This window comes from Hyperoodon ampullatus (genome assembly GCF_949752795.1).
Source record: "Hyperoodon ampullatus genome assembly, chromosome: 12".
NCBI lineage: Eukaryota > Metazoa > Chordata > Mammalia > Artiodactyla > Ziphiidae > Hyperoodon > Hyperoodon ampullatus.
Genome location: NC_136925.1, coordinates 63,023,900 through 63,040,530, shown reverse-complemented (window position 1 = coordinate 63,040,530; position 16,631 = coordinate 63,023,900). Strand labels below are relative to the sequence as shown.

The following is a 16,631-nucleotide window of genomic DNA, read 5'->3' as shown; positions in this document are numbered from 1 at the left end:
AACATAATACACATAATAATCATAACATAAAATAATATGACAGACTTGCTATCAAACATATTTTTATCAAGAAATATGAATAGGTTAAACTTGCATATTATAATAAAAAGATTTTTGATTTAGCTTGCCAAGCAAAACCCAAATATATGCTCTATATGAAAGACATACCAGAAACAACATGGTTCAAAAAAACTAAAAATAGAAGTATGGAAAAAGGTATACCTGGAAGATGGGAATAATATGAAAGCAGGGGCAATGACACTAATAAGAGATAAAGCATAATTAAAACTAAAAAGCAATTAGCTGTGTCAAAGAAAGAGTCTCTTTGATGCTAAAAGTCTCAGTTCACTAAGTGTATGTTGTAAACATCTATGCACCAAATAATACAGCATATGGCTTTATGAAGTCAAAACTAGAAGAGATTCAGGGAGACACAGATAGAAACCCACTGATAATAGGAGATTTTAACATTCCATTCTCAGTACAAAATGGATTAAGTGGACCAAAAATAAGAAAGGATACAGAAGATCCAAATAACATAATCAATTAGTAGAGCTTATGGTTATATATTTAACTTTACAATGTGATAATAGAGAATATACCTTCTTCTCAATTGTATATGTAACATACACAAAAATTGATCATTTATTAGGTTCTCCTCCACAAAAAAATCAACATATTCCATAAAACAGAATGACTAATAACAGTGTTCTCTGATCATAATAAAACTAGAAATTATTAACAAATTTTCAAAAATTAAAAGGCACTTTCATATGGAAATTAAATAACTTCCTACTAAACAACTTTTGGGAGAAAGATGAAATACAAATAGAAGTTACACATTTTTTTAATGATAATGAAAAAAATTATATATCAGGATTTATGAGTTACAATTGAAATGAAAACTAGAAGAAAATTCATAGCCTTAAACACTTTATTAACAAAATGAAATAATAAAAATAAGTAAATTCCTAGATCAAAAGTTGGAAAAAGAAAGTAAGCCAAAAGAAAGTATCAAGAAGGAAATAAAGATAAAAGCAGTAATTAATAAGGTACTGAATAGAAAAACAGTAGTTCTCATTCATAAATCAAAATCTTATATGCTGAAGAAAAAATAACAAAATAAACATGCCGTTAGATAACTTGAAGTAGGAATCACATATATACAAAATCAGAAATGACAATAGTGAAATAACCATTGAATCAGAAGAAATTAAGAAGTCATGACTCTACAGACGTCCGTATAAATAAATGTGAAAACCTATAAGCAAAGGATAATTTCCTAAACTCCCATTAGAGATAGAAAGTTTAAACAGACAAATTTCCATAGAAGAAATAAAGAAAGTTATCAAGAAGTACTCCACAAAACGAACCATGCCCGGATGGTTTCACAGGGAAAATCTACCAACGCTTCAAAAACCAAATACCCTCCATGTTGCACAAATTGTTCCAGAGCTTAGAAAATGTAGAAAAACTTCTTAATTCTTTTTTATGAAGCAATTAAAACATTGATACACAAACCAAAAATTTAAAAAAAGAAACAGAAAAAAAAACCCTATATGAACCCTGTGTGGTGTGGGATCAGAATGAAGGGTATGACTAGAGGTACACATACACATATAGGTCAATATCACCTTCAAATATTGATGTAAAAGCTCTAAATAAAATATTAGCAGACAAAATCCAACACCACAGTAAGATAACAATACACAAAGAACAAGAGGGATTTAGTCTAAGGATGCAAGGTTGGTTCAATCCATTAATGTAATACATTATATTAATAGCTCAAAAAAATCATAATCATCTCCATAGATGCTGAAAAAGCCTTCAACAAAACTTAAGATCAATTCCTGACTCTAAAAAAAAAAAAAAACACTCAAGAAAACTGGAGTTGATGCATACTTTCTTAGCATGATAAATAAATATATACACTTTGTCTTAAAGTCAGTATCTTACTTTTAACAAGGAAACACTAGAGGCATTTTTACTAATACAAGAATTAAGACATCCTCTATAACACTATTTAACACTGTAATATAGGTATCTGCCAATGCAAAAAGATAAATCAATTAGGGGCATCAGAATTGGAATTGAAGATGTAAAACTATATTTATAGATGATATGATCACAAACTTGGAAACCCCTAAAGAATCAATGATCTTGGGGCTTCTCTGGTGGCACAATGGTTAAGAATCTGCCTGCCAATGCAGGGGTCACGGGTTCGAGCCCTGCTCTGGGAAGATCCCACATGCCGCAGAGCAACTAAGCCCATGCACCACAACTACTGAGCCTGAGCTCTAGAGCCCACGTGCCACAACTACTGAAGTCTGCGTGGCAAGAGCCTGTGCTCCGCAACAAGAGAAGCCACCACAATGAGAAGCCCATGCACCGCAATGAAGAGTAGCCCCCACTCACACAACTAAAAGAAAGCCCGTGCGCAGCAACAAGGACCCAACATAGCCAAAAATAAAATTAATTAATTAATTAATTAATTTTAGAAAAAGAATCAATGATCTTTAGATGGTAGAGAAACAGGGAGTCTCAAACACTGCTGCTTGGAATGGAAACTGGTATATTCCTTATGGACAGGAATTTGGTAATATCTAACAAAACTATATATATACATGTATATGTTTACCTTTTAATCCAGCAATCCCACATCTGGGAATATATTCTGAAGCTAATTCTCTACTGATGTGAATGTATGTACTTACAAGGTTATTATTCATTGTGGCACTGTTTATTTATAAGATATTTGTAACAAGCTAAATGCCCATATGTAGGAGACTAGTTGAATAAACTATAGTACGTCTACATAATGGAGTATTATGCAGAATGAAAAAGATCTCTATGAACTGATATACAGTGATTTCTAAACTACTTTCTGAGAATTCTAGGGTAGCGAATAGGTAAATATATTGTGAATAATAAGAATCAGGAGTTTTAAATCTGGAAAAGGAGAAAAAGTAGAATGAACCCTGTGTGGTGTGGGATCAGAACTGGGGGTATGATTAGAGATACACATACACATATTAATACATAGATACACATGTGCATACACATACATACACAATCATATATATTCACAAACATACATACACTCATGCTGATTTTTTCATATATAACAATCTTAGCCTTAAGATTCACATAATTAGACTGAAGAAATAAAATTTCATAATTTTTAAAAGTTAAATTTAAAAGATACTGGCTGTTCAATTTATAGCATAGGAAGATATTATGAGGAACAACTGTCAGGAAAAAAGGCTTTTAAACAGAGCAATCAAGCTAACCTCTAAATAGTAAAGAATTTACTCATATATGTCACCAGATCATAAAAACAGAAAAATATAATATTAATCTCAGTGGCAAATATTCTTATGTGCCCAGCTCAGATTATTTTTATATTAGTAAGATAACATATTACCCTTCAGAAAAGCTGCAAAGAGGCAAATGGTACTTGGTATTTCACAATGAAACATATCAAAAGCCACTGTACCTTACAGTAAAATCATAGGAGCAAGAGGCCAACACGGAAGCATGAAATGGTGAAAACTACAAAAAAAACACAAAAAACCCTTTTTGAGGTTAACTGTAATTATAACATGCTACTTCATAAGGTCATTCCCATGAACATTATAATAAAGTTCATCTAACTTAACCAGTTTTGTGAATACATATTATGATTGCTATTAGCACAAGTATCAAATAAACATTTAAATGTTAAAAGTTTTAAAATAATTTTTATGTTATTTGTATATCACATCTAATGAAAATGATATCAAGGTCAAAAACTGCAAATTTAAAAACAAGTAGTATTTAGTAATAAACATGTTTTACCAGGCTGCCCATTGCAATTTTATTTCTTCCATGTTTTTCTTACCAGTACTTTAATAGTTATATACACATAATATAATTACATTTGAATGCTCTTCATAGTTTACAAAATACTTTCACTACATTACCCTATTTCATTCTCAGAAGCACTGTGAAATATATATAGAAAATATTTTTTAACTACTAAAACCTGTGTGCCATGAAAAAAAATCAGGGCACTGTGTCTCATATGTTGAGTTGTAACCAGTAAAATTTAAAATATTAACTACAATTTAGAATTTTTTAAATAGGAATAACATAATGAATGAAAAGACCAAAAAGGTACCTTTTTATCCTTAATGTAAAAAACAAAGAATGAAATTGGGAAATGTCCCTTAATAAGATGTTTTCCACAGTGACTTAGCAAAATTTACCTAAATAAAAGCTGGGAAGCTAACTTAAGTCACCGTATACCTGACAAATTTGAGGGGATCAGCAGAAAAAAGTTACCTCATCCTCTGCTGTTTACAAAGTGGAAAACTGTCTCTACCCTAAACTTCTGAGAACATTCATATATACAATCATGCTAGGGAAAATAAAGAATTAACTCTCTCTCTCTGTGCAAGTTCCAACAAAATAAAGAAATCTTCCCCCCAAATGAAAAACTGTAAAGAATATAATACTAAAAGTAAATTACTATAGTTAAGACATATTAAAAGGAATAGTAGAATGGGGATGACAGAATGAGAGAAACATTTTTATTTAATCCTAAGTACTGCCTGACTACATTATTACAATTCATTCAATAAGTATTCCAGTATTTTACCCAATTTTAGCTTTCAATATTCATTATCATTCATTGGATAACAAAAACATGCATAAAAAAGAATGAATAACCCATCCCCTAAACACCTTTTATATATACTTCATTAAGTATATTTATATTTTTGTTCTATGTATAAAAAGAAAAGATAAAAACTTACTTTCACTCTCCTAATAGCATAGGTGTGACCAAGAAGTTCAAATACTGGTTGTCGCACATTCCTCAAGTCCCAGCCTCTCAAACTACAATCAACTGCCCCTGTCACCAGCAAATTCTGAAAACAATTCAGAGAAAAGTAAAGTATGACATCTTTGCAGTTAAGCAGTACCCAAGCTTTCCTACTAGAAACAGTGCCTATTTTCTGGTATTTATTTAATCTGATCCCAGGAGTCATTCTTGAAAAGTTATATAACATTATAGAAAGGAGTCAAAATATACATCAAAAAGCAAAAATTAGTAGGACTTGAGAGAAAAGGAACTCAATATGCTTTAGGCATATGATGGAACACTATACACAACAGAAAAAGGCATAGTCTCAAACAGCATTGTAGATTTTCCAATCTACTTTTAGGAATATTAATAAGAACATTAAGATTTTAAAAATTATACCTGACAAATGAGCCCACCCTTCTTTTCAGCATCCTCTGAGGTTTCTACCAAGCATTAAAAGGCAAGAGGCCTGCTAATTTACAAATATTTGAAAGTGCAAAGTATAAATTAAATTTTTATGTTTTTCTAAGTCTAAATCAATCACTGCTCTCAACTCTCATGGGCCATGTCTTAATATAATATGTCACACTATCTGAGAATTTATGCAGAAAGTGGTAAGTCTCCTATCTAGTCAGGTTTTATAAATCCTGCTATCTAGAACCCTAGGTGAACCCAGAGTTCATGGCTGAAGACGCCAAGAGCTGCGTCCACACTCAGCCCCATTCCACATCAACCAGGGCAGTAATCCATTGTGTGAACGTTTTTGGCTTCAATATAAGCTCATCTGAAAAAAAGCTGCAATGATTTAAAAAAAATTTTTTAACTACTCTCAAGTATATATCAGCAACTTTTTTAGAATTCCCAAAAGTATAACACACAGTCCACAATTTCATTTTCCTATTTGGAAAATTCATGAGAGAGATTTGAACTGTAGTCATCAGCACTGAAAATTTTATTAAAATCAAGTATTATTTGGAATATGTTCTATATTTTTAAAATCTATTTTATTTCTTTCTATTGAAAGAACTCAGCCAATACAATGTTCTCTTAACCTTCACTGATTACTTTAAAAGTGGGAAAAACAAGGCATATGTTATGCTTATTTGTCATAGTCAACAGACTACTTCAGGTACATAAATATATTTAAACAGCATATCAACACATATTTAATCCATTTCTATTTCTAATTCACATGCTCATATGGTTAGCTGAAGCTCTGCAAAAAGTTACAAATGGACACTGCTATCTTACAGAAACATGAAGCTTGGTTAGGTTTATAAGGGAAGATGAAACAAAATTCTAAAAACTGATGGACTGTCAAATTAAAAATAAAGTTACAAATAGTTCAGCAGCCTCACTAGCAAAATGAACAAGAAATGAAAGCAAAAGATGATACAAACTGGCAGGGTTAAGAGCAATAAAGTAAAAAATTACATAAGTTGTAAATCAGTTTCCCAAATAAACAAGTAAGGCTGCACTACTGAACTTTTGAGAATTTCTGTTTCTTATTCAGCCTGTTTTATGTGCACTTAAATCTAATTAATGCTAATGCAGGTCACTCACAATCATCAATTAGAAACAAAAGGGACTGAATTTAACTTAATGGTCCATAAACACTATCAAAGTCCACATAAACAAAGATAAAATAAAATCTAAAACATTTCAACATTAGGAAGGGCTCAGCAGCTCAGGATAGAACCAGACAGGGTACCTCATTGTATTTACACCAGTCACAACTCAGAATTTCTGCCTGATGTGCTGGAACCACAGTTCTGACTCCTGTTGTCTTCACATCCCAAATTCTCAAAGTCTGATCGCCTGGTGAAAGAGGAAGACTTGATCACTTTCCATCACACCACTTGGATACTCGGTACCCAGGACAACAAGTCAGGGGAAAACACACCACTTTCACTATCAGGATACTGCCACCTATATATCATATACACATATATATTGTTTTTGTACTATAATAATGCATAAGACCTACTAAAAGTGATGAACTACAAAAAAATAAGGCACCATGATAATGTTTTTAGATCTACTCAAAGCAGGAAAATCTAAATCTCACACTAAGACAAACATAGCAGTGATTAAACACACACCCAATGCATTTTTCTTCAGGATAGGAAAAGGCCCTGAAAATCTTTGTTTCTTGTAAATAAAGTTAGCACCCTATACCAGCATATTCTCTAAGAAACAAAATGGTAATATGCAAAATCTACCAAGTTGAAATGGATAATTTTAAATGTGTGCAAAATCTACCAAGTTGAAATGGATAGTTTTCAAATCTTAGCTTTTACATTTATTACATTTTAAAGGGCCATCCAAAGGTATATTTTTCACCTTGGAAAAAACAAGTTGAGAAAATTTGTCATTATACTCTGAATTACTACAAAAATGATTATACTCTGAATTATTTTACTCTGAATTACTCTGATTACTACAGATAATACTCTGAATTACTACAAAAATGATTTATCTCACATAGCTGCACAAAGTCAACCCTGATTAAATGTTTTACATGCTGTTTGCCTTCAATTTTGTAAACTATGAGGAAATAACAAAATGACCAGATGAAAAACCCTGAATATATGCATATCTACATCAAAATTAAATTACAAACAATAAAACTGATCATGTGAGAAAGCTAGTTCAGCTTAATGAAAAAAAAAAAACAAAAAACAATGTGATGGCAGGCATAGTCTTGATTCCATTTAGTAGTTGTGTGACCCTGCAGAAGTTATATAATATCTCTGAGGCTGATTCCTCATTTCTAAAAAAGAAACAGAATGACTACATGCAGGACAGTATAAGAATTTAGTGTAACAAAGTTCCTGTAAATCGTTAGCATGGTCTCTAGCATATAGTAGATACGCTAATATGTGGTATATAAAAATGCTAAATTTTAAAAATTTCCTTTAGTTACCTACATACAATTTCCTATCATCCCAATTCTAAATCATATGTCATTTACCTAAGTTCAAGAGTTTTAGACCATTTTTTTCTGATTTCTTTGCAAGTTGTTTAAGAAAGATAAGAATTAAATTGCTGGTGGTAATGAAATGTAGAAGTTAAGAATGAGGGCTTTGGAGCTCCAGAGCTTGGTTCTAATCCAGCTCAATCATTTGGTAGCTGTTGACGTTTAGTCAAGTTACTTAACATCCTGGATTCTTACTTTCCTCACCTATGATAAAATATCTGTCTTATACAGACCCACAGACGTGAAGGACAAATTAGTGGTTACCAGTGGGGTGAGAGAAGGGCAGAGGGGCAATATAGGGGGAGGGGATTAAGAGGCACAAGTTATTAGGCATAAAATAAGCTACAAGGATATATTGTACAACACAGGGAATATAGCCAATATTTTATAATAATTATAAATGGTGTATAACCTTTAAAAATCGTGAATCACTATATTGTACACCTGCAACTTATATAACATTGTACCTCAACTATACTTCAAAAAAAAAAAACAAAAACAAATCTGCCTTATAAAGTTGAAATGAGATAAAGTTTTAAAAATAAAATAACAAAACATAACCGTGATTAGAAGTCATTCCTGTCCCTATTAATAACATGAATAAATAATAACTAATATTTATTGAGTGCTTACTATATGCCAAATGCTGGTCAGCATTTTACATGTACAGTCAGTCGTCCATATTCACGGGTTCCAAATCTGTGAATTCAACCAAACATGGGCCAAAAATATTCAGGAAAAAAAAAATTCCAGAAAGTTCCAAAAAGCAAAACTTGAATTTGCTGCGCTGGCAACTATTTACACAGCATTTACATTGTATTGGGTATTTTAAATAATTGGGGGATAATTTAAAGTATACAGGAGGATATGCATAGATTATATGCAAATATGACGACAATTTATACAAGGGACTTGAGCATCTAGGGACTTTGAAATCCTGGGAGGGTCCTGGAGCCAATCCCCAACAGATACCAAGAGATGAATATATTAACTTTAAAAACATCACAACAAGTGAGGTAAAAATTTTGATAACATAAAAAGTAATTTTTGTAGTAATTTACAAAGGAGGAAACTGAAGCACATGGAGCTGAAGTAAGTCAGCAGAGAGGAAACAGTGGAATCAGGGCCTAGAATCAGAACCCAGGCTGTCTGGCTTCCTAGCCCCTGTGAACTATAACTACACAACGCTGCCCCCTAATGTTGTCGGAGGAGAAGTGCCACGTGATCAATGTTGGCGAAACCTTGAGGAATTATTCTTTTAATTTATACGTTAATTATTTTATAAATTGGGGAAAATTTTAATAGACACCTAACATTCTGTCATATTTGCCCCACAATTATTTTAGAAGTAAAAGTAACAAAACACAACAGATAGTGTTGAAACCTCTACTGTATTTCCAACCCCATTTCCCATCCTCCTTGCCCAAGGCTACCACAATCCTGAATTCGGTGTGCATCCCTATAGTTTGTGTTTTGGTAATACTTCTACAACATTTTTATGTATTCATAAATATGTACTATTGTTTGTGTGTGAGATTAAATTTTTTTTTATTTAAAAAGCATCAACCTCCTACTTTACAAAAGGTTGAAAACCACTCTGATAGAAGAGTGACTAATGTTTTTGAATCTAGCTAAGGATAGTGGGGATGAGATGGAATGATGAGTTTGAAAGTACCAAACGGAAATGGTTCAGAATTGGTATAGACTAGAGCTCCCAAAATTTCAGGGGTCCTAATTATAATCACTGTCTGTGATCTAGCCACCAGTCAGTAGAATTTCTTTCAGAAGTCTAAGTAGCTTTGATTAAACGATCTTTCACGACTTTCCCTAACCTTCAGAGTTTACAGCAGGGTGGTGTGGATGTCCAGAGTTTGGTCTGCCCAGCAACACCCTTCCAGGAACAGCACCCTCTTTTCACCGTGTGATTCTAGAAAGGCCTATGGCTCAACACAATCGACTGGCCAAGGACAGGTTTAAGCAAGACCAGTCATACTATCTCATTTTCTGCCCCTGCCACAGCTGACAGGTCAAAAGTATCTACTTGGGATTTTTCTGAAGTATAACTGAAAACATAATGTCAGTCCCTCTCTCACAGTAGAATTTACAGGTTACAAAATTGAGAAGCTGCTGGTGGCCCTGTGTTTCACTGTATGGAGAAAGCTGGCCTGCAGAGTCAAGTCAACAAGCAGAGAAAAGTCCAGGTTAGAGACAGAGAATGTGTCTGGGGGTCATTTAAGCATCCCTTCCCCTTCTGGGGCTGCTTTTCAATAAATTCTCAAAGACCTAAGATTGCTCAAGCTCTATCATCTATAGGCAAAGGCGAGCGCTTATCATCATGGAAGCAGTGAACGGAATTCACCTGAAGCTTCCAACTCTATAAAGCCTAGCCCCAGAGAAAAAGATTCGATTTGGCACAAGGCTTCCACTAAAACATAGGAAATGCCTAAATGATGTATACTAGCTTTCAAAAATTTATATGTAATATCAGGTCTGAAATCATAAAGTCTGATATAACCATGACTAAGCTTTGTTTAAAGTTCAATGAGCTTGTGTTCATCCTAATAATTACATTCCTAAAAATTACATTTTATGGGTGTATGTGAATGCTTTAAAGTACCAAAATATTACAATAAACGTGGACTAGGAGATTAAGAAACAACTAGTAATTCTAGCAACAATATGGATGAATCTCACAAAACATAATGTTGAGCAAAAGAAACTAGACATGAAAACATAAAAACAGGTAACATTAATCTATGCTATTACAAGGCAGTTCAGTAGTCACCCTCGAGTGGAGGGTCGGGTAATGACTGGAAGGGTGTGAGGGAGGCCTCTGGGATGCTCTGTTTCTTGATCTGGGGGCTGGTACACAGATGTGTTCATTGTGAAAATTCATCACATGCTTAAGATTATGCACTGTTCTGTATGTGTATTATATAACGTATTGTTATATTATATATATAATATACATTATATATGTGTATTTCAAATTACTCTGGGACAATATTTTGGTTCTTCACCATCATATTCAAGCAATGCTTTTTAAAAACACCATGGCTTAGGTTGTCCCCTCTTGCAGTTAATTTAAAGGGCACAAAAAAGTGAGAACTGCTCTGAATGAGCTGAGATTCCACTTCTGCTGCACACATTCGTCACTTCCTCCTCATCACTTTGTTTTCCAGGTAGGAGAGAGACCTTCTGGCCCACTGGTACCAGGACTCATTCAACTCTTTTAGCCACCAGGACATCTATATTTATATATTTTTCAAATTGCATTTTCCAGACAACTGGCCTTTCATTGTCAGCCAGACGTGATAGTGCCATAGAACCACCTGAATTACCAGCTTCTCTTATCAGTTGCAGACTTGCCACTGGCAGCAGAACCAGTGAATTTAAGTGCATAATATGGTATAGGATGTGCTGGCTACTACTATGTCTAATCCAAGTTGCAGCGTTAAGAAATTGGGTAAGGAGAGTAAGTGTAAACGGTGAATCTGAAACTGTGAAGTGAAATGAGTAGAAAAAGGATGCATATTGGGCCCAAATAATCTATTTGAAATGCCAGATGCCTATCAGATGTAATATGACTTTTTTCTTAGAGTAGAATGATTTTTTTTTAACTACTGGACTCCACATATTCAGGCATGGCTATGATTTATGCAATTATATGGAGTCTGTAATAGCAGTAATTTAGTTTTCATGGTTCGAAAGAAAGTTTACTTCATATTAATCCTCTTTATGTAAAGAGCTCAAATATTCTTCCCTTTCATCTCATATAATTTAGAAATATGAATTCTGTACTAATACAACTTTCATGAACTAAACAAAACCAATGTCCTTAGAGAACTCTGCTAAGGAAGATCTAAATCTCTATATACTCCTCCCTTTTGGTCTGTCTTAACTTAGCTAATGATATATTTAGGTCTAGATTTGCAAATACCATACAACTTTGAAGGTGACCAGATTCTTGGAAAAACTCAAATGCTATATTCACATATACTATCTTAAAATATAAACTGTTATAAGCAGTTGAAAGACATAATTAGCTATACGTGTGCCACAGGATTCGACATAAAACTATGTCTTGACTGCCTATCATATAAGCTTCTACCATTTGTAATATTTGTGAAGACAAATATTTTACAATACTGGGTTTCTCAACCATGAATTCTGCAGTTGAAACTATTTTTATGCAAAGATTATAGTATGTTTTATAGCAAGCTCTTGTCTGTAAGCAAGAAGACAAAGTAAGAGAATTAATTGATAAAGACCGTAATATAACTCAAACTACAACTGACAAAACTGAGGAAAAAAACTAAAGAGTTCTCAATCTAAGGAAACCACTTCCTCTCTGAATTCAGCACTGAAACCATTCTGTCGGTTTTTTTTTTTAAAGAGATGAGTATATTTCTATTAAAACAAACATGCAATTTCCATTACATCAACAGAAATAAGCTATTTATTTAGGCATCTTAAACAGAGTGACACCATAGACTAGTACAGTGCTTTCCAAATTAGGCTGATCACTAGACTCAGCTGGGGTGATTAAAAAATATACTTCTGGGGCTTCCCTGGTGGTGCAGTGGTTAAGAATCCACCTGCCAATGCAGGGGACACAGGTTCGAGCCCTGGTCTGGGAAGACCCCACATGCTGTGGAACAACTAAGCCCGTGCGCCACAACTGCGAGCTACAACTACTGAAGCCCACGCACCTAGAGCCCGTGCTCTGCAACAAGAGAAGCCACCGCAATGAGAAGCCCGCGCACCACAATGAAGAGTAGCCCCTGCTCGCTGCAACTAAAGAAAGCCTGTGCACAGCGAGGAAGACCCAACGCAGCCAAAAATACATACATACATACATACATACACTTCTCAGAGGTATCTGATTCAGTAGGACTAAGATGAAGGCTAGAAATCTGTTGTTTTTTCAAGCTTCCCAATGACTCTGATGGTGGGCCAGGTTTCAGGATCACTGGACTAGTACGTTATTACACAAGCATGCATTCCAGATTCTACCTGGAGGAAGTTACTCTAAAACTCCGTTCTCAGAGTTTTAGTTTCTAGATAAGCACTGACTCTTAATCCTTACAGCACATACGTATGCAAAGGCCATTCAGAGCTTCCTCAAATATGCCCTGCTCTCTCCACATCCCCTCCCTCTGCTTCCCGCTTCTCATCTCCTAACTCTTACTTGTTCACAAGGTAGCAGTTTAAACACTATTTCCTCAGAGAAGCTTCTCTGACCAGCCAACTTTGACAAGCTCAAGAATCCTTTGTTACGTTTCCACAGAATTCTGAGCACACAGGTTAATCATAGGAGTCACCACTCAGAGAGCCCTTACTCTGTGCCAGGCACTGTCCTAAGCCTTTTGCTCATACGAATTCACTTAATCCTCATCAAAACTCCATGACATGGGTATTATTATCACCCTTATTTTATTTTATTATTTTTGTGTGTGTGATACGTGGGCCTCTCACTGTTGTGGCCTCTCCTGTTGCGGAGCACAGGCTGCGGATGCGCAGGCTCAGCGGCCATGGCTCACGGGCCCAGCCGCTCCGCGGCATGTGGGATCCTCCCGAACCGGGGCACAAATCCGCATCCCCTGCATCGGCAGGCGGACTCTCAACCACTGAGCCACCAGGGAAGCCCTATCACCCTTATTTTTTAAATGAGGAATGAAGAGACAGAAGTTAAGTAGCACGACCAAAGTCACGTAACTGGTGAAAGCGGAATTTGACCACAGGGAGGCTGGCTGCAGAGTCCACGTCCCTAACCACTGTGCTGTGCCCTCTTCCTCAAAGAGCTTCATGTTCCTTACCGTTATTGTTGCTAGGCTTTTTCTTAGCAGCTCTCTTTCCCACTGGACTGTACACTCACTGTATCTTCAGTGCCCAGACAAAGGTGGACATTCACTAAATATCTGACTGACTCACTGACAATGTCCCTGTCAACAATCAAAATTAACCTTAAATATGTTTTAAAAATTCTGGTAAGATGGTTATTCCCATATATTATATAATAATAATCAAAAAATTTTAGTGTTTGCTTGTGTAAGGTGCTCAGCTATGTCAAAGGATATACCTGCCCTAGTCAAGCAAAGAAAAATATGCAAAGAAGTGCACTGTACACAGCTTGGTAAGCAAATTTTCTTCTCTCTCTTGAAATGGCAAAGGCACAATGAGAGCTTTAGAGCTTACCCCAACTTTTACTATGCCACAAACCCTCCTTTTGTAGAGTGGAAGAAAAACTTTAAGTCTTTTCAACTTTATTAAGTAGGCAAGTATTGGAAAAATCATCATGAAGAAATATTTCAGGAAAACGTCAAATGGTTGATAAATAAACCTTCCAATGAGTTTCCAAAATCATAAAATCTGGCAGAAAATGGCTTTACTGTATTCAATTTTTTTTAAGGAACATAGGTTACAGCTCACAGGTCCAGTGCTAGGTTTCTGTCAAATCCCTTCTGATTTATTCCAAGCCTTGGATGTGCAGACAATTTGGTTCATATTGACCCCCTATCCATCTTCTTCCCCGAACCAGGATTCACTCCTGCCGTTCTCAGTGTATGTGGCTGGGTACCACCCTCTCTCCTATTTCCCATTCTCAACTGCAGGCGCTGAGCCAGGCCCAGGCCAATCAACACATTACAGCCTCCTTTCCCAGGCACAGTGATTAGTTTAGGAACATCCACACAGGCCATCAGAGCCCATGAGAGAAAATGGAACATTTTTAGATGTCTGAAAAGGAATCTCCCACTTTCTCCTACTGGACAGAAACAAGAAAGGATGCAGGGGCTACAGCTACTGCCATCTTGCTATCATGTGGTACCAGATACTGAAACCAACTTAACAGAACACAGAACAAAAGAGAGAGCAAGAACAGTCTTTGATCCCTACATCCAGCTGTGTGTACATAGCCAGGTGTAATTCTGGACATTTCAACTATGTGAGCAAATAAATTATCTTCTACCTCAAGGCAGTTTGGGTCAGATTTTCTTTCACTTTCAACCAAAGACGTGCTGGCTGGTATGACTACAGTTTATACTCATTTCTAATATAACACATGAAGGTAATGTCATTAAACTGTCTCTTTTTTCTGTAAAAGCAAATGGACATTCTGTTGATAAAAGACTCTTTCTATATACTATCTATTTACAAAGTACAGATACTTAAGTTTTGTAATTATACTGCTGACACTCTACACGCAGTGTTTTTCTGCTACTCAGTCTCACGCACTGAATATTCTATATATAACATCCAGAGTCAATATTATGTATAATATGCTACACAAAAGGCCAATGTAATACAAAGAAGTGTGTGTGACTCAGACTGAATAAAGGGCTAATATATACAATTCGGCCTGACTTATTTATTTTTAACATCTTTATTGGAGTATAATTGCTTTACAATGTTGTGTTAGTCTCTGCTGTATAACAAAGTGAATCAGCTATATGTATACATATATCGCCATATCCCCTCCCTCTTGCATCTCCCTCCCCCCCTACCTATCCCATCCCTCTAGGTGGTCACAAAGCACCGAGCTACTCTCCCTGTGCTATGCGGCTGCTTCCCACTAGCTATCTATTTTACGTTTGGTAGCGTATATATGTCCATGCCACTCTCTCACTTTGTCCCAGCTTACCCTTCACCCTCCCCATATCCTCAAGTCCATTCTCTAGTAGGTCTGTGTCTTTATTCCCGTCTTACCCCTAGGTGCTTCATGACTTTTTTTTTCTTAAATTCCATATATATGTGTTAGCATACGGTATTTGTCTTTCTCTTTCTGACTTACTTCACTCTGTACGACAGACTCTAGGTCCATCCACCTCACTACAAATAACTCAATTTCGTTTCTTTTTATGGCTGAGTAATATTCCATTGTATATATGTGCCACATCTTCTATATCCATTCATCCGATGATGGACACTTAGGTTGCTTCCATCTCCTGGCTATTGTAAATAGAGCTGCAATGAACATTTTGGTACATGCCTCTTTTTTTTTTTTTTTTTTTTTTTTTTTTTTTTTTTTTGCAGTACGCAGGCCTCTCACTGCTGTGGCCTCTCCCGTTGCGGAGCACAGGCTCCGGATGTGCAGGCTCAGCGGCCATGGCTCATGGGCCCAGCCGCTCCGCGGCATGTGGGATCTTCCCAGACCGGGGCACGAACCCGTGTCCCCTGCATCGTCAGGCGGACTCTCAACCACTGCGCCACCAGGGAAGCCCCATGCCTCTTTTTGAATTATGGTTTTCTCAGGGTATATGCCCAGTAGTGGGACTGCTGGGTCATATGGTAGTTCTGTTTTCAATTTTTAAGGAACCTCCATAGTGTTCTCCATAGTGGCTGTATCACTTTACATTCCCACCAACAGTAAAAGAGGGTTCCCTTTTCTCCACACCCTCTCCAGCATTTATTGTTTGTAGATTTTTTGATGATGGCCATTCTGCCTGGTGTGAGGTGATACCTCATTGTAGTTTTGAGTTGCATTTCTCTAATGATTAGTGATGTTGAGCATCCTTTCATGTGTTTGCTGGCAATCTGTATATCTCCTTTGGAGAAATGTCTATTTAGGTATTCTGCCCATTTTTTGATTGGGTTGTTTGTTTTTGTGATATTGAGCTGCATGAGCTGCTTGTATGTTTTGCAGATTAATCCTTTGTCAGTTGCTTTGTTTGCAAATATTTTCTCCCATTCTGAGGGTTGTCTTTTCATCTTATTTATGGTTTCCTTTGCTGTGCAAAAGCTTTTAAGTTTCATTAAGTCCCATACGTTTACTTTTGTTTTTATTTCAATTTCTCTAGGAGGTGG

General features: G+C 35.7%; 1 protein-coding gene across 1 annotated transcript in view; it reads right to left on the bottom strand.

The window, feature by feature from the left end:
- The window catches only part of PEX7 (peroxisomal biogenesis factor 7), a gene marked incomplete at its 5' end in the record, with an annotated part of 86,770 nt that overhangs the window by 46,521 nt on the left and 23,618 nt on the right, over positions 1-16,631 (bottom strand). The window contains 3 exons of the mRNA XM_079716702.1: positions 3,497-3,552; positions 4,797-4,910; positions 6,558-6,664. Coding sequence (XP_079572828.1) covers positions 3,497-3,552; positions 4,797-4,910; positions 6,558-6,664 — 277 coding nt within the window. The remainder of the gene's footprint in view (positions 1-3,496; positions 3,553-4,796; positions 4,911-6,557; positions 6,665-16,631) is intronic.